Here is a 19,353-nt window from a genome sequence, read left to right on the forward strand (position 1 = left end):
TAAGCCTGAAAAGTTCAGTCATGAGAGAGCGCTGGTCTTGCAGGATATGTGCAGTGTAGCAAAAAGAAATGTTCCTGGCTGGGGAATAATTCCATCTTCAAGAGGTTTATCAACCACTTATCAACAAGGCAACTCTTAAGAGATTCCTATCAATCAGACAAGAAAAACTGATTAACAAAATGCCAAGTAAATATCTCCAAAATACGGTGAAGACTAGGAATAACGACTTTTTCTAAATGGTTGCTGTATTAATTTTAAAATGCTGGGCTCACTCCATTCTAGCCACACTGTCTTCCCACTGCTGCTGTCCTCCCACATGCCCTGCAGGCTTCTGCTCAGAAGTGTGTGCACTGGTTAATGCCCAATGGAACATACGTCCTCCAGCCCATAGCTGGGTTTACTCCTTCATTTCCTTCTCATTTTCATTCAAATGTCACCCAATGTGAAATCACAGCATATTCCCTAACAACACCCTTGTTCTCTTTTCATATTTCCTAGTGCCTTTTAATATTCTCCATTATCACATACACTCCTGTTTTTTCACTGAATATCTCTAAAACTCAGTGCCTGGCACATAGTAGATGCCCAAAAAATAGAGACTTTAAGAGAAGTAAAAAGTGTTCCTGTAATTGAACTGTTGAAAGGAAAACTGCCAGATGCCCTTATTTCTTCCCATCTTAGTTCAACATGAAGTGGGACCCCCAAAACTTTCATATTTCTATTCACACTGGGTCTAGAACGTAGTACAATAAAGAGGTTCTAAATCTAGAATAACAGTAAAGATATACACAGCTCAATAACTCCTAAACAAACACCAGTCAACTAAGTTGCTATGGTTCCAATATGTTTGAAGTATGTCCTACAACACACCAGTGTTGGAAACTTAGTCCTCAGTGTGGCAGAACCTTGAAGAAGTGGAGCTTAGTGAGCAGGGGTTGGGTAACCGAGTCATTGAGGTGCTGCTCATGGAACGAATTAATGTAGTTCTTGTGGGAACCTGGTTAGTTTTCTTCAGAAGGTTGCTATAAAAGAGCAAGCAAGGTGGGTGTTGTAGTGCACTGGGTTGAACCATCACTTGGCTTGCCAACATCCTATTATATGAGTGTTTGGTTGGAGTCCTGGCTCCTGCACCTCTGAGCCAGCTTCCTGCTAATGCAGCTGCCGAGTACCAGGTGATGATCCACATATTTGGGTTCCTGCCACCCACATGGAAGACACTGATGGAATTCTAGGCTACTAGCTTTGAGTTGATCTAGCCCTGGCTGTCGTAGGCATCTGGGGTAGTGAACAAGTAGATGCAGGATCTTTTGACTCTTGGTCTCTCCCTCTTTGTCACTCTACCTTTCAAATAAAGATGTCTTTTTTAAAAAAAGAGCAAGCTAGTATCTGGCTTCCTGTCTCACCATGTGTGCTTTTCTCTCTCTCCCTCTCTCTCTCTCTCTCTCTCTCTCTCACACACACACACACACACACACACTCCTCCATGAATCCACCTACCCTGATGTGACACAGCCAGCAGTGCTCTTGCCAGAGCTGGCACCCTGTTGTTTCTACATTCCATATCCAATACTGTGAGCTAAATAAGTTTCATTTATTATAAATTCCCCAGCTTAGCTGTTTCATGATAGTAACAGAACATAAATTATCACAATGGTGTACATCCAGAAAGGGTCACAACCCCATGCACAAATTTAATTATCCTCATGATGAAAACTCAAGTTTTGTCTTAGCTACTTTGGTCCTTGGATAAAACTGCCAAACAGATGCTAGTTTATGTGATTTATTAATCTCAGCAAATTAATTCAAAGCACCTAGTAGTCTCTTAAAGATGTTTCCTAAAGATTTCAAAGATGCTCAGCTCACTGCAGGAAAGGCTGATCAAGAACACAGTCATTTTCTGGAATTAATACTAATACATGCAGGGATTAAGGCATTTTTCATATCTACAGAATAATGCACACATTGAGGAAGAAGAGACCAGATCCCACTACCATGCCTATTCCAGGCCAAATCTATTATTTCATGCCTGACATACATGTATTTGTTCTTAAGATAAAAAGAAAGAACTATCTAGCATTAAATTTGGAAAATGTGTTGAAATCATAAATACTTGTGTGTGATGCCTTCCCCAAATAACCACAATTAGCAAATGTCTTTGAGGCCTTTTAAGAAAGTCTCATAGCTAGTTTCCCTGCTTCCAAGCATCTGTGCCATGGCTGATCTGTCATCAAAAGCACAATTTTAAATTACCTAATGAGAAATCCATTGATGACCTTTTGGCGATTATAACAGAACTTGTTAAAACTTCAAATTTGGGCTGTAGATTATTGACTGCTGATTATATTTGAGAATTTTCTCAGATTCCAAAACTGCACACTATTTTTAGCAAAATTATTCTCAGGAAAAAAGATTAAGCTATATTAATCAGATAACCTAACAGTAGATTATTCACAGAAAATGCAGCAAAAGCAATCTGTGTTTAGACTGGTATTTCAGCACAGAAGATAAAACTGGATCCACTGAATAACAACTGGACACCTTAGGGATAAGTACAGAAAAGTAAAAATTGGCTGAAGCATTCACACAGAGTGAAATGGAGCTCCTCTTGCTATGAAGTTTGGATGCCATGCTAGACAAAGGTCTGCCTCAACCTACTTTCCAGATCATAGTACCTAAATGCTTGACCTGTACAATCAAGCTCTAAAGTCTACAAAATAGTGAATGGATGATCATTGAGTTAAATCTAGGGAAGGGAAAGCACATTTTCCATTTCCTTAATATATGCAGGATTATGCAAAAAGGAAAATAGCAGGTGTTGGACACAACACATAGGTTATATAAATATATTGTGGGAAAGAAAGTGGTAGAAAGCAAAGGGCATTTGTTGGGTTATTTTCTCGGTATCACTTTCTTGGAAGTTCTTCTCACTCCACGCCCCATATGTTCCCAGATGTGGCTCCTGAAAGTTACATTTGTGTGTTGTGACCCCGCCTCTCTGATTACATTCCCATCCCTAGAAATACATTACGAGATAAAGAAGAAAGGAGATTCTATGGTCTATGAAGCAAATGAGATAAAACATATAAAATTAGAAGCAGAATTAACATGGGGATTTTCTTCCAATTCTGGGGCTGGAGAAAAAATAAGTAGGTGATCAGTCAGTCCTTACCCAGAGACAGCAAGACACTGAAGGAGCAAAGCAGAGGGAACAGGGATGGACAAGAGATGGACACAAAGGCAGTCCCTGCCTCCCACACCATTCCAGAGCCAAGTTCTCTAAGCGATAGTACCTTTGTTTACTAACAACAAAATACCAAAACAACAAAACAGCAAGACCTTCTCTTTCTGCTTCAAAGAGCTCACATGTGCAGCTGCAAACAATAAAAGTCTGAACTTTTGTGAAACAAGTAGTCACAATTTGTGTTACTTTACTTATTTCCCAGTCCTCCCTACCATTTGTCCCAGCTGAATCAAGCAGGACTATTTGCATTTCCAAATCACATCTTTCAGAATCTGGTGAGCACAGCATCACTGCAAGCCACATGATAAGATATGAAGGGAGTGTTCATGAAAAGGTATGAACTGAAAAGGAAGCAGAGAGTTCAAGAATAAAACCTAGGCATCGAAAGGCAGCGATTTTTGTAAGGAAGAGGCCTTTCTTTCTTTAGTCATAATCATCCTTCTCCTTCCATGGGTTTAACTATTAGTCTTGTTCAATGTAAACACATAAAAAGCAACAGTTCTGTGAGCAACAATGCACCAAGGCCTTTTATTGGTGCTATTCTCCTATGCGCATACACCTATCAAATAATTAAATCTAGAGCGAGAAATACACAGAAAAGTCCACAAGTATATATAAGGGTGCTTCAAAAAGTTTGTGGAAGTGGAATTAAAAGGATGAGTTTATTTTGATGTCAAAAAGATTTTGAAATCCATTCACAGTTTTCATAACACTAATTTTCCATGCATTGTAGAAAAAATTTTAGCACGACAAACATATTTTACGCAAAGTTTAATTCATTCTTTTAATTTTGTTTTTCCATAGACTTTTTGAAGTATGCTCATAGGTAGCACTGACCTATGCTGGTCAATAGAATAAATCAGCAGGAGTTTTCAATGACACAGGAAATGACTGACCAGACTCCTGTGTGATAAGACATCTAAGGTCTTGCTGCTAAAAAGCAGCAAGATATACCAAGCTACTGAGGACAAGATTAACAGCTAAACAGAACACATAATTCATCCAGGTTCACCGACCCAGCTGCATGGACATCTGCAGGAATCTGTCAGCACATCCAGAAAAGGCAAAATGGATTAAGGAAACCTCTAGTGTGGATGCTAGCCAAAATTAAGAAGACAGCAAAGAGGCATCCACATGAGGCCAGACAAAGCACTCTACAAATTGGGAGGGAAAAGATTAAGCTATAATATGACTCACATTAATGAGATCACAGGAGAATGAAATCACACTCAGGATAGTTAGCTCACTAAGCTACTATTACTCATCTATCATTTTCAGGGGAAGTATTCCTTAAACCTTGAAAGAGGTGATTTTAAATAACTAATAAAAGTTACTTATTACTTTGCAATGTGGTAATTTGTTCCTTCACTGGTCCAAAAGCTGGGATATGCTAATAATCTAGGTCCAAGAGATGCTTATATAATTTCACAGTCTGTATAGCTGGATGGTATTACTGAGAGAATCTAACTTTATAGAAACTACATCCTGAAATTTTCAAGAAGGAGGAACTGCCAACTTGGCATTATGAATTTTAAATATTACTTATTTAGAAGGAGAGAGAGATCCTATCCACAGCTTCACTCCCCAAACACCCACAATGGGAGCTGCGAACCCAATACAGGTCTTTCACATTGGTAACTGGAACTTCATTACCTGAGTTATCATTGCTTCCTTCTTGGTCCTGCATGAGCCAGAAGCTACAGTCAGGAGCCAGAACACTCTGATGTGTATATCTTAACCAGCATCTTAACCACCATGCTAAATGCCTACCCCTGGAAGTGTGGTTTTAGTGCCTCATGGGGGCAGAAATTGGGGTGATTGGACCTCTGATTTGACATAGAAAAACACTATGCCTGTTTTCCCGAAGAAGCCCTCAGCTTTCCCTACTATGAAAGCAATGTACCATTTAATTTTTAGACAGGCAATTATACTCAGATAAACACTTTGGTCTTCTGAAAACATTGTAATAATTATTTCATTAGCAAAAAAGGATTATAATACCTTTAACATTAATAAACCATGACAATTTACATAAGATGAATTATTACATTTCTTAACCATTTACACTGTAAATCTTGAATAAACTTTCTGAGGATCACTTCAACCTTTTATTTGAAACTGAAATTAATTCCAATGCTTCCTTAAAAGTACAAGAGTCATTCTGCCTTTCTCTTTGCAACTGTAGCATGAGTAAAGACATGAGCAAAAAGACATAGCCCAAGGCCTTTCCTGATTTCAGACAACCATTAAGTTCTCAGCAAACTCAATTTCTTTAACTTAGGAAGTGGGAAAGAGTCAACCCTCACCATTACCCACAGAATCTGTTTTTATGCTGTTCCATATGGAAAAACTATCATCTTAGCTCATATGTACCATAAGTACTTCCTGTATTTTAATATTGTCCCTTAGATCTCCTTACTGTATTCAACTGGTGGTACTATGGCTAGGATGAGACAAAGCTACTACAGAGAGAAAGCCGTTATAATTCCTACAATTTCTTTCATAGTCCATTTTCATCAAAATCCATATTTCCACTCACTCCTTAGTGAACAGAACAAGTCTAAAATAACGTTGCCTTGTTTGTGTTTTATTTCCTTTCTATGATGCTTCTTCGCTCTATTCTTGGTGAAAATGCTCTCAAAGAGATCCCAAAGAGAAAAGGCAAAGAAATAGAAGCAGAAGATGGCCAAAAAAAAAAAAAAAAGCCCCCCAAACAAACAAAAAAACCCATTCAGGTACTTGGAGATATTTATGAAGAATGCAATCAAAGAATGCCATCAATTATTTCCTCATCTCATACCAGAGATAAAAGGACCTAAAGTCAATTTTAAAACATGTGAGATGCATGAACATTTTCACTACAAAATCACTTGTCCAGGGGCTCATTAAAAATTAAAATCATATATTTTCAAGAATGACTCAAATGAAGCACAAAGTTACACAAATAAATTCACTAAGAATATAGAGAAATAAACAACAAGATAATGTTTCAGTTCATAATTTAAGACATTCTATCAAGTAACAGCTTTAATTTCAGAGTAAGGTAAAACATGAGGAAAATATACATTTTCATTTTCTCATGTACCCATTTTAGGAGTACTCTAGCTTTAGAGGCCATGGTCAAAAACAATATATTCAGAACACAGCAACACAGAAGAAAGCAAAGAGAAAAGAAATGGACATAAGGAATGTCAATTTTCATACACAACACCTTAAATGCCATATGACATCAAGTTTCACAGTTTTCAGGAACAGAAAGTGCTGTCCCTGATGGCTGGCTTTCAATATATACACATGTTATTATTTCCAAAATGACAGTTGTGCCTTATATACATTGCATGGGTTTGTAAATTCTTTTTCCTGATCTATTAGTTACACATGCAGCCCAAGTATTTCTTTTGCAAAGAGGAATGAAGGCCAAGCAAGACAAAGAATTTGCTGATACATACGTCACTTCCACAATTCTCTGTCAAAGTCTCCACACCCATTTTAATTACTTCCGTACTGGAAAAACACTTCCCATCTACATTTTTTCTGATCAACCCAAATCCAAAACCAACACTCTATAAAGATAGCTAAATAAATGAACGATACTTTCTTTAGGTTCCAAGTGAGGCAGCATTTTCTAACAGTGTCTCCAGTTCACATTTTGTGCTGATATGGCATTTCATTTTAAGCACCAGCCTTTACTTCAGATTTGTTCAGAAAAAAATCACTTAGCCTCCGGCTTTAAATCTCAATTTCTTGCTCTCCTTCCTTCTTTTCCTATACAGACACACACACAAACACACACACGAAAACACACACACACACAAAGGGTGGGAAGGTGGGTGAGAGAAAATGAATGTGTGTGATTCTTTTTAAATTATTTAGTTTTATTTTGTTTGAAAAGCAGACAGAAGAAGACAGATAGAAAAAGATCTTTTATTTGCTGGTTCACTCCCCAAATGCCTGCTAGGTTAGGCCAAAGCCAGGAGTCCAGAGTTCAATCCCAGTCTCCCACATGAGTGGCAGAAACCTAACCACTAGAACCATCATCTGCTGCTTTCCAGTGTGCATATGATCAGCTGGATCAGTAGCCGAGGAGCCAGGACTTGAACTGGGCACTCTGATATGAGATGTAGGCTTCCAATACGGTATCGAACGCCTGGCCCTGTGATTCTTTATAAGCAAAAACAAATGTACTCAGATACAAATCTGCAAAAGTGATGCTGCTAAGAATCTCTAACAAAGGTAAACTTGCTTGTTGGTGCTTTATTTATTTATTTTTTTGATAGGTTATAAAAATTGACCTTGGTAGATACATTAATACATACTATTTTAAGCAATACTTGATTCAATGCCTATTTGGTAAGTTCTTGTATCCTTTTTGGGCCACACTTTCTTCAGCATAATTTTTTCTCTTCTTCATGTTCCATTACTTCATTAGCTAAGTGCTGGTTTTAGCACTCAGTGACCTGTTAATGGTAAATAAATGCAGGATCCAAGACTAGCTACATCTCTGTGATACTGACATGGACTAGACAGTGGGGACTGGCCATTGTACCATTAGTCACAGTAGGAGTTCAGTTGCTACCCAGGTGCCCAGGGTTGCCCTGAACCAATAAATGACTTCATCTTGCAAGTTTTTCCATCTCATATTTTAATAAGGATTATTTAGTTTGCTGCTTGTTTTTGGTATTGAATAGAGTTCTTATAAACTGAGTTGCCTAATTTTATGCATTTTCACTAAAGTTTAGGAAATGTTAGAAGCAGCTAACCCACGGTAACCAACCACTGATTTGTAGGAACTCTAGTCATTTTTCAATTTATGGGGATATATAATCAAATAATAAAATATATTTTATTTTTAAAGACTTACTTATTTATTTGAAAGAGTTCCAAAGAAAGGAAGAGACAGAGAAGGAGATCTTCCATCCAGTGGTTCACTGCACAAATGGCCACAACGGCTATGGCGGGGCCAGATGGAGGCCAATAGCTTCTTCCAGGTCTCCCACGTGGGCAGCAGGGGCCCAAACAACTGGGTCACTTTCCATTGCTTTCTCAGGCCATTAGCACGGAGCTCAATTGGAAATGGAACAGCCAGGACTTGAACTGCCAATATGGGATGCTGGTGCCACAGGAGGTGGCTTTACTTGTTATGCTACTATGCCAGCCCCAGTAAAACACATTTTAAAGAGTCTTTAAAAACAGCCTTTTCATCTTAAAAATAAATTGTACTTCTAAGGCCACATGGTCTGGAATTTTTCTAAATAAAAAAGAACAATCTACTTCCAGACTTCAACACACTGAACCCCAAACATTTCTGTTTCTTCTCTAATTTATTGATACCTCTTGTGAACACTGAGTCAGTTTGGTAGCTTTCTGCTTGTTTAATATTTACATAAGTGTCATATTATCTGTCCAATAATACTAAGGGAATGACCTTAAGGGTAAAAAATATGATATAAAATATTACTATTACAGATGTTTTTCCTATTAACCCTCAAGGCACATTACTTGTAAAGATTGTATACTTAGTTAGATAATCCTTGCAAAGCAAATCATGGATAAGTAGCTCAGAGAGGTCAGGAAAATGACTGAAAGGAAGTGCCTATATGGAACAGAGGCCCAGTCTTCCTTTCTCTGCACACAATCTAGAATTACACTGCTTGGCAGAAAAAAAAATGCAATGGTTCATCCATTTCCTAAAGCTCCAATGAGCTAAAATTATTTGTTTCCACTTTGATAGCTAATTATAAAGAACAAAGATCAAATATCAAAAATTCTATATCATATTGTACGTTCTTAATGATTCAAAGGGAAAGACAGTACACTCATTTTAATGTAGGATATTTAAGAGTCAATGAAAGGGTTATCACACTGCAAAAAAGATACACAGGAAGAGCTTCTAAAACTGTATATGGACTTCATATAATATTAACTTTCTCTCCAAATGGAAAACATGGTAGCAATGAACTCTGAACTTAGATCCTCATTGTTTTATTGTACCAAGAAAAACACTACTGCTACATTCATATACACCTACATACATTCATATGCTGGAACTAATAGAACAAAACAAAGACCTATCTCACAATTAAATACAACTTTCTTAATGTAACAGATTAAGTCATATCATTAATAACATACCAAGAAGATATGAGTACTAGTGACACGGTATCTACAATACTTTTATTGTGCTTTTAAAATTGAGGCCTGGATTTTTAAATGAAAGCAATGAAAATATATAGACCTAAAAAAAACCTGTTGAGTATCTGGTCCAAACAGAACCAACTAAATGGTACTAAATTCCTGTATTAATTGTGTTTATCACATTAATTAATCATTTCTAAAAGCTCCAAATAATCAATAAGATAATGCCAAGTTTATGTTGAGTTTTCTCATTTGATAGCACTCTCAAAAATCTAGTAATGTTTGACTAGAACGGAAAACAAATATACTTCCGTTTTTGGTAAACACAGATTTGAGTTATTCAGTGTCTGGCAGAATTTCATCTGTGAATACATTTTAAGAAGAGATTAGGATGAAAAATTAAGATGAACTTAAAATAATGAATGATAAGAGAGTATCTTTTCAAGTACTTCCAGAGATGTGTATGCTATTGTTCTTTAAAACTCATTCAATCACAGTCCTTTTTACTTCTGTTAGGACTGATGGTGCCCTAGCCAGTACCATAAACCATTTCCATACAGAAAACTTCTTAAGGAAAATCATGGTTCAAGTCTCTTGTATCCAGTACACAGTATAACATCTTGCTAATTCCCTAAAATTGAAATTTTTCTTAATGAAGTCCTAGTCTTTATTTTACTGTACCTGGAATTCTGAGGTTCTGAAACATCGGATTCTGTGCACGTTTTCTTTACCTGCAAGAAAAGAGTACAAGTTATTCTCATATGAAAACACAACTTTCTCATGTAGGCTCAGGCACTTGTTAAATCTGAAGTGCACAGAGCTCTGCTCACCATGATCTCTATAATATACTCCCCATATTTTACAGCAACAGCACGTGGTACTAAATAGCAGATTTCATTATTATCCCATGAACAGCTGCCAAATGCACTTCCCTGGACTCTGTAAGTATGTAAAATGTTCAGCTAAAATAGCTGGGGCTAGCCTTACTAGGAACAAAGAAACCAAAGAACCATGTTTCCCACTTAGGAACTAGAAAGCCATACTGTTCTGTCTACCAAGAAGTGTTTTTCCAATTGATGCTGCTCTGTCTCCTACTAAAGCACACAATAATAAACACCAGGCTCTGGGGCAGAGCACAGTGTTAGCTAAAACACTCATATATTAATTTTCATCTTCTCAATCCAGTCACTGTGTGTTTTATATATGTCTCAGCATATCAATTAAGTTTAGGCATTGCTTATAGAAGTCTCACATATATTTGCAGTGTATTTCACAGACCATATTTCAATTTTGTGGTTTTAACTCACAAAAGGTTAAGGAATGAGAACAACTTTTTCCTTCGGGGACACACTATCCATTTCTGGACAGAAGTAGGAGGTACATCCTTTAAGATAAGGGAGAGCACAAATCTACCACCTTTCACAATTCGACTTCCAGCATAGAAGTTCGTCTGATTAAAATGGCCCTGAAAGTGTGCTTTCTGCAGAATATTCAGTTGACATAGAAAATGTACAAAGTACATTTACAGGTCCACTGTATGTGTACATACTGCAGCTCCCTGCCTATGCCCTACCTTGGCTTGGAAGTGGAAAAAAAAAAAAAAACAACTATGTATTGTCTTTCAATTCCAAGCCTACATTTTTATAATCTGGGAAATCAATTGTTTCCCTGATTTACTGTATTCTCTTTCACATTCTGTGTGTACACTGACACAGTATAAAAATAAAATTTAGCAAAGAGATTGTCATCTTGCCCTATTACGTAATGCCTTCTATGCCCTTCATATGGCACTCAGCACCATGGGATGGAGAGGTAAAGAAGTATTTATAAGAGTAATTAGGGGAAAACAAAGAAGCAAAGAAAAGGAAATGGAGGGAATATTTTCCTTAAGATGCAAACAGAAAATTCACTCAATTCTTTTGTCTGTTAAAAACTTGTCCAAGAAAAATAAGAAAAAGGACACCAGAAAAAAAAAAAAAAAACTTCTTCCTTCCCACTGGCTCATTTCAATGATTTATCACCATATAAACATATCTCAAAATCTCTGTAGAAAAATGGAGTTAAAAGATAAGCTTATGTTGGTGCAAAAATATTTTAATCAATGCACTTTTTTATAATATGTATTTTTTCCTTGAACTCTCTGAAGACCTCATGTACATATGCTTTCATAAGAATTGAAATGAAATGGACACTATGAGAAACAGTGACTTGATCAGCCCTTGTCCTGACTGTTGATGAACAACTTAATATTTTACCCCTTTTAGTATTTTTTTGTCCTACTTAATACTATTGGTTGAACTCTGTAATTAACACACAATTATTCTTAGGCGTTTAACTGAAAAATGAGCTCTGTTAAATATAAGAGTGGGAATAAGAGAGCGAGGAGATGTACAATTTGGGACATGCTCAAGCTGACTTGCCCCAAACGGTAGAGTTAAAAACGTGCCAGGGGATTCCAATCCAATCCAATCCAATCAAGGTGGCATGTACCAATGCCATCTCACTAGTCCAAGTGATCAGTTTCAGTTCACAACTGATCATACTGATAGGTCTAAGAGTCAAAGAGATCACGTAAACAAGACTAGTGTCTGCTAATACTAGCTGATAGAATTAAGGAGAGAATGATCCAACATGAGAAGTGGGATACACAGCAGGCTCATAGAATGGCAGATGCCCTAAACAGCACTCTGGCCTCAGAATTAGCTCCTTAAGGCATTCGGATCTGGCTGAAGAGCCCATGAGAGTATTTTAGGCATGGAAAGCCAAGACACTCTGGAAAAAACAAAACAAAAAAAAACAAAAACAAAAACAAACAAAAAAAAACCCTAAATGAAAGATCTCTGCAAGTGAGATCCCAGTGGAAAGAACGGGCCATCAAAGAAGGAGGTACCTTTCTCTGAAGGGAGGAGAGAACTTCCACTTTGACTATGGCCTTTTTGAAATAAGATCGGATTCGGCGAAGTCAAAAGGCTTCCATTAGCCTTGGCAACTCATGACAAGAGGCTAGGGTGATTACTGATGCCATAAACAAGAGTGTCAATTTGTTAAGTCAACAACAGGAGTCACCGTGCACTTATTCCTCATGTAGGATCTCTGTCCTTAATGTGTTGTTCAATGTGAATTAATGCTATAACTAGTACTCAAACAGTATTTTTCACTTTGTGTCTGTGTGGGTGCAAACTGTTGAAATCTTTACTTAAAATATACTAAATTGATCTTCCGTATATAAAGATAATTGAAAATGAATCTTGATGTGAATGGAATGGGAGAGGGAGTGGGAGATGGGAGGGTTGCGGGTGAGAGGGAAGTTATGGGGGTGGGGGAATAGCCATTGTAATCCATAAACTATACTTTGGAAATTTATATTTATTAAATAAAAGTTAAAAAAATAAAAAAAGAATTTTACACTGAAATTAATTCCACTTTCCATAAATCTTTGGAATACTCTCCTACATGACCTACCCAATAAACACAGAGAGATTACTCCAAAGTGAATATGCCTTTCCTCAATACCAGGATGACCTGCTCCTGGGACTGACGGGAGAAATCTCCAGGCCAACACAGGCAAAGCCGACTGACTCCCAACAACAACCAGGAAAGATTACTGTAGTTTAAAAACAATGTATTCTTTCTCTAATATCCATAGCTTACTAATGCTTGCTCTCCAAACAATTTGCCAGGGGAGGTCTTGTTATTTTAATTTACTCTCAAAGCAGTAACTGTAATCGCAGAGAACAGATCTATTGGCTTTTTGCTCTCTTGCACCCATAGAATCCCAAGCTATAACTTATGTTTAATAAGCCCATGATGAAAGGATGAATTAGATATTCTTCTAGATATGGCTAGATTTACGCATTCATCAAAGAGGGTTTTTAAGTGTTTCACTGGTTTACGGTCATGACAAAAGAATGAGTATTTCACACTCATGAGGTTCTTCAGAGAAACCGTGATAGCAAGCAAGTATACATGAAAAGAACTCAGAATTTAACCTTTGGGCAAAGAAGAACATTTAAGTGTTTTAGGAAGCAAAATAAGTAGAGATGGTACAGAAGAAAATGCGGAAGGTGGGAGCAGATGATGGCTGACAAACAAGAACCTAATGCAGCCACAGAGAACACAAATTGTGACAGCAGACATCATGGATCATTACACCGTCAGGCTTGACGGATGCTTCCCAAATACTAGTTTGCTAAGTGAATCATTAAGTCTACCAGTGAGAGATGGCGAAGACATGAATTAAGGCAAGAAGGTACAGGAGAAATGAGAGGATGTTTTCCAACAAATATTTTTGAGACAGAATTAACAGAATATCATAACTGATTGAAGCCAAGTATTAAATGGACTATGATGTGACCTTTTTATCTGTCCTTGAAAAGAAATTTTTAACAGACCCAAGACAAAGAGAACATTATTTTATTGCTCTTCAGATTTCTTTAGGACTTCATCTTATTTCTGAAATAATGAAGAAAAGTTAAATGAATCATTAAGAAACTTAAAAAGTCATGAGCACAGAAATTAGAAGTCAAATGGAAAATTTCTACCTAATTTGAACATATTATCCAATTTTTCATATTAATGGAACTTCATTATATGGCAACTGTTGAATCATGTATAGAAGAAAGAATATTCTAACAGGATACACAAATCTTTTGTCTTCAGTGACTATCAACTTAACTTCTGAATTTATTTTGACTAAAATGGAAACAAGCAGGCCAAGAAATGTAGAATTTTCTACATATAATTTCAATTCAAATCTTTTTAAGAATGTTTATTTATCTGAGAGGAAAAGAGACAGAGACAGAGAGAGAGTACATTCACCATCTGCTAATTTACTTGCCAAATGCCCTGGAGCCAGGAAATCAATCCAGTTGTCCTTGATTATTTGCTGCTTCCCAGTTTATGTATTAGCAGGAAGCTGGAATTGTGAGCGGAGCTGGGTATCAAACTCAGGTATTCAGTGGTGCCTTAATCAGTGCGCCAAACCCCTAATTCCAAATTCTTTTAGTTTTCATAAGACACACAAGAAAGTGAAAAAGACATACAGTCTCACGTGCATTTAACTGACTGAAATAGAGTACATTTAACCTACTTAATGTCTATCAGGGAAATTATAAAAGTTCATACAAATTTCAAAGCATGATGAAAAACAAGTTATTTTAAGAAAAGTAGCTATTAGTATTCAATGAACATGTAAATATCAAGAAAGGAAATTTTTGGACAAAGAAATGAATGCATAACAGATAAATTATTTGTGTCTATTATATGCCAACAATGTTCAAGTGGATATTATTTTTCCAATTCCCATGTGATTATACGGAGATTTAGAAAGGTGAACCTGCAAAGGAATTTGTATACATACTTCAAATTCAGATCTTTGACGGCATTTTAACCAGTAGAAGCTAAGAACTTCAAGCAATTCAACAAAACAGCCACTAGCCACATGTGGCTATTAAAGTGAAATGTTGCAGGTCTGAATTGAGATGTGGTCTAAGTACAAAAGGCATGCTCTGTTGAAAAGTGTGTGAATAAAGGAAAGTAAGATCTCTCAGCATCTTTTACATTGAGAAACAAAATGATATTTTGGATGTACCAGACTAAATAAAATAATTTCCTCTGTTTCTTTTTACTTTTCTAATGCGGTCACTTAGAAATTTAAAGTACAATGGCACTTGCATCATTTTTCCATTGACCAGCACTAACCCAGAGGAAGAGACAGTCAATAAATAAGTAAGCTGACAAACAAAGAGGATGGTGTCAGCAAGGCTAAGTTCTGAGAAGGAAACAAAACAGAACAAAGGACCAGAGAAGACTGGCTAACAATATTACATTACATAGAAAATTTAAAAATATCATTTTTTTGAAATCCTCTCAAATTTTTAAGGCTGCATTTACATGAGTAACATAAAATGTACTTAAATAAAGTATCAAGAATGTGGGATTTGTTTCTGAAAATAATGCCAGCCTCCAATATCTGAAAAATATATGTACAAAATATAATACTCTCTAGAATGTTTTGCACCATGACTATTATATTCACATATAAAAATCAACCTTAATCTTTTTCAAATTTTCTAACCACTGCGTACTAGGAGAAGCTCACAATCTTTTGAGTAGAAATCAAATTAATTCATAAAAAGGATTATAAGCAAGAACAAATTTCTTCTAACCCATCCACCATCTTCTCACAAAGCTGAGATTAATTATCTTAATTAGTTTCTACTTAATCTTTTGATTTATAATTCCTGAAATAACATACTTTTTAAATGTAGAGGATGGAAAAATCAGAAAAGACATTTTCAAATGACTTATTTTGAAATTCCACTCTAATTATTAAGTCTTAGAACAAATTATACAGTGATAACAGGAGATCAATTCTCCAACTGAAAATCCAACAGGAAAACTTCAAAAATCAAAGTTTGCTGATATAATAAATACCATTATAAGTATTTTTATGGGTAGTATGAAAGACAATATTTATGTATTCACTGAACTGTGTAGGAAAGAAAATTTAGATTCGATTTGAATGCATATTATTTAAGGAAAACAAGGACAGATACATAGATATCAAATTTATTCCAAAAATGCAAATTACATTGTAAATTCATGCATGTCCAGCACTTTGTAAATATAGGAAGTGATACATAATTACTGTCAATAAACATTTAGACATAAAAGGTGTATTTCAAATCCAAATACCTTAAAATGTGGATCCAGCTGAATAAATGATATTATAAAAATACTATGCAGTATCAATGCCCAGAGTCTTTGATGAATGGATATGCCATAAAAAGTGTTTTATGATTAATCTGAATAAAATCACTATAAATAATTGCCTGATAAAGGACAGTAGCTTAATTTATCTTTAGATTCCGATTTAGTGAAAATGAAAGACATCTTGCAACATAAATGGAAATGTGACTTTTATATTTTCTAACATTTAGAAATTGGTCACATTAGAATTTTAAATTAAATGTGAAATTTAAAAATATATTCTTATAATTATCCCAGCTTTATTTCAGGCATGTGCAGTGTGTTCTCATTTAACCATCTTAATTGAGCCATCCTTTTCACCACATTAACTTTTAAAAAACTGAAAAAAAACTGATAAACAGAGTTTTCTGGGGTTCCCCAGGTCACTCTGATCACTAGACAATAACATTAAATAAATATAAATTAAAATACATCATTTCCTACTCTACTTCGGAAAGCATGTGGTAACATCAGTAAATATAAAAAAGGTATATGAATTCACTTAAGAACTGAGTACAAATAATAACAGTTGGAGTATTCAACAAAATATTTAATTTTTGCAATACTGTACAATGTTTACTCATTATAGTGTAAGAATATAAGTGTTCATTACTAAATATAATATTTAATAGTTAATAATACTCTAGGACTTAATGTAAGATACACATACTTTTGTGGGATAACCTGTGATTGTTTTTAGAATCAAGTAAAAACAATTTATGCTGTGAAGACCACTGCAGAATTATTATACTGCTAGGCCTGACATATACAGCCCTGTAGATACACACTATCCAACCATTTTAAACTAAAATGTCTTTGAATAAGGCCTAGAATACATATTTTATATATGTTGTAATTAACCTCTTTGAAAAACTAAAAACATAAAAAACCTTCTGAACTCAAAAGTTGTCACAGTTTTTAAAAATTACATCTATATTTTAATATGTCTATACAAATTTCAGAGGCTTTTCAAGGAAAACAAAACATTGTCTTGGCAATTGGTGGTCAAACAAAATGTTGGAACTAGATTTTATAAAATTAAATTATTAAATAATATAAAACTGTTTACTAAGTACCATTTTCCTTAGAAACAAAATCCTGTGGCTCTGAAATTTATCCACTTTGAAACCCTGTTCATGGAGTCATGGAATGTGCTTGGGCCCTCCTTTTTCTTAATATATCCCTTTCAACCTCTTTATCATTCTTTACCCAGGCTTCTCTCTGGCAACACCAAGTCTCAGTTTCCAAAAATCCAAGCTACAACTGATTTCTGGCAAAAGTGATTAGAACATAGAACTGCATTTCTGTTTCTATTTGCATCCAAAGGAAATTTGCCTTAACCGTTATTTTTTAAACACTTTTTTTTTTTTTTGAGATGCAGAGTGACAGAAGTGGCAGAATCTTCCATCCATCCACTAGTTCACTCCTCAACTGCCTACAATAGCTATAGCTCTGTCATGCCTCAGCCAGAAGCCAAGAATTCCATTCAGAACTCCTATGTGGTGGCAGGAACCCGAGTACTTAGGCCATCATCTATGGCCTACCTGGCACATTAGAAGGAAGCTAGATAAGAAGTGGAGGCAGGATTCAATCACAGGCACTAACATATAGTACACAGGTGTCCCAAGTGGTGGTTTCACCCACTATACCAACTCCCATAACCCTTCTTTAACTGCTGAATGCTAAAGATGCAATTAAAATTCCATATTTAAGTCAACAATAGACAAAATAAGTATATAAAGAACACATGTGAGTCAGGCACTGTGGTGCAGCAGGTTAAAATGCTGCTTGGGATGCCTACAGAGTGAGGTTCCAGTTTGGATATTCTGCTGCCTATCCAGTCCCTGCTAAGGCACCTGGGAAGCAGTGGATGATGGCTCAAGTACTTAAGTTCCTGCCACCCTTGTGGGAGACCCGGATGGAGTTCCTGGCTTCAGCTTGATCCAGTCCTGGCTGTAGCAGCTAATTAAGGAATGAACCAGTACATGGAAGCTTGCTCTCTTACTCTGCCACAGGGTTAATAAATAAAAACCTTCCACCAAAAACCTGAAGTCAAAATTACTTTACCCTTTTAGAATTAGGCTGTCCCGGGCAAAATCTCACTTAACTGACTCTGACTTAACTGAATCTGATTTCCCTGACTCTGGTTTGGGGGAGGAAGGTTAGACAAAATCACACATGCACAGCAGAAATTATGTTTTAAGTGAAAGAATCCTGTGGTCTATAACTCCTCATCAACTATGAATGTCAAAATAGTTTTCTAATTGAGAGTTCGTAACAAGGTTAAAAAGCAACTTAATAACAAAACACAGGAAAATAAAGAATAATTATTTATATACAGTACACAGATATTAGAACAAATGTCAAAGCACATTAACCTTTAAAGTCCTAAAACACATATCTCTGTAAGTATGCCATCATGGTCCCTTGCCACCTGCCAAAAACACCATATTGCTGCATGAATTATTAAAGAAAATTTCAAAACTCCTTCTAAAGATATGTTGTTTCCATATTACCCAACAGACCAAAGGTAACTCAGTCCTTAAAATGTCACAAAAGGAACCTTAAGATGCCTTAAAATACCACATTACAGCTCACAGAAAAGCCCCTCTACTCTATGTGTGGTAATGAAAATCAATTGTCCAGCCTTCATACTGTGCATAAATTTTAAACAAAAAGTTACAAATGTGCCTTGTAAACACATCAAGATGTATTTGCCCATGTTGCTTGGTTTCCTTTGTACCCTTTGTTTACATGTTTGTTGGTAGTCCTGTGTGTCACCAGAAAGCTAATTTCTTGTATTGGAACAAAAACAAAAAAAGGAAGATGGAATATTCTATTCCAAGATGCTAATCATAATTTAATGAGCATAGTGTTAATTTGGTAGAATCCCGTGCAATTAAATTGAAATTGCTGTTTCTACTGTGCTTCTCCACACTGCTTCAGGAAGAATGATTCCCTTGTACTACCTGCAAAAGTCTTTAACTTTAGATTGCCTTCCAGTTAAGTGAAGATTTGTGAATTCTCACAAATAACGCTTTAAAAATAATCTTAAAAGAATTTACTCTCATCCCCGAAATACAGGAAACTTGTTTATGTTTTAAGCAACATCTTATACATCTTTCTTTCTTTTTCTTTTTTTCCTTTTAAAGGTACTGGAATGTTTTGGCCACAAGGTTAAGAAAAACTTCCCCATTCATCATTACCTGCCAAGCACAACAGGACCC

At 35.9% G+C, this 19,353-nt stretch overlaps 1 protein-coding gene across 31 annotated transcripts in view; it reads right to left on the bottom strand.

The window, feature by feature from the left end:
• The window catches only part of EYA4 (EYA transcriptional coactivator and phosphatase 4), a 341,780-nt gene that overhangs the window by 129,653 nt on the left and 192,774 nt on the right, over positions 1-19,353 (bottom strand). For all 31 annotated transcript variants that reach the window (XR_016233728.1, XR_016233726.1, XR_016233729.1 and 28 more), the window contains one exon: positions 10,058-10,107. Coding sequence is in view for 16 of the 31 variants with exons in the window: in XM_070073546.2 (XP_069929647.1) it covers positions 10,058-10,107 (50 nt within the window). In the remaining 15 variants the exon portion in view is untranslated. The remainder of the gene's footprint in view (positions 1-10,057; positions 10,108-19,353) is intronic.

This window comes from Oryctolagus cuniculus, chromosome 5 (genome assembly GCF_051225735.1).
Source record: "Oryctolagus cuniculus isolate XC-2025 breed Fujian yellow rabbit chromosome 5, ASM5122573v1, whole genome shotgun sequence".
In the NCBI taxonomy this organism is placed as follows: Eukaryota; Metazoa; Chordata; class Mammalia; order Lagomorpha; family Leporidae; genus Oryctolagus; species Oryctolagus cuniculus.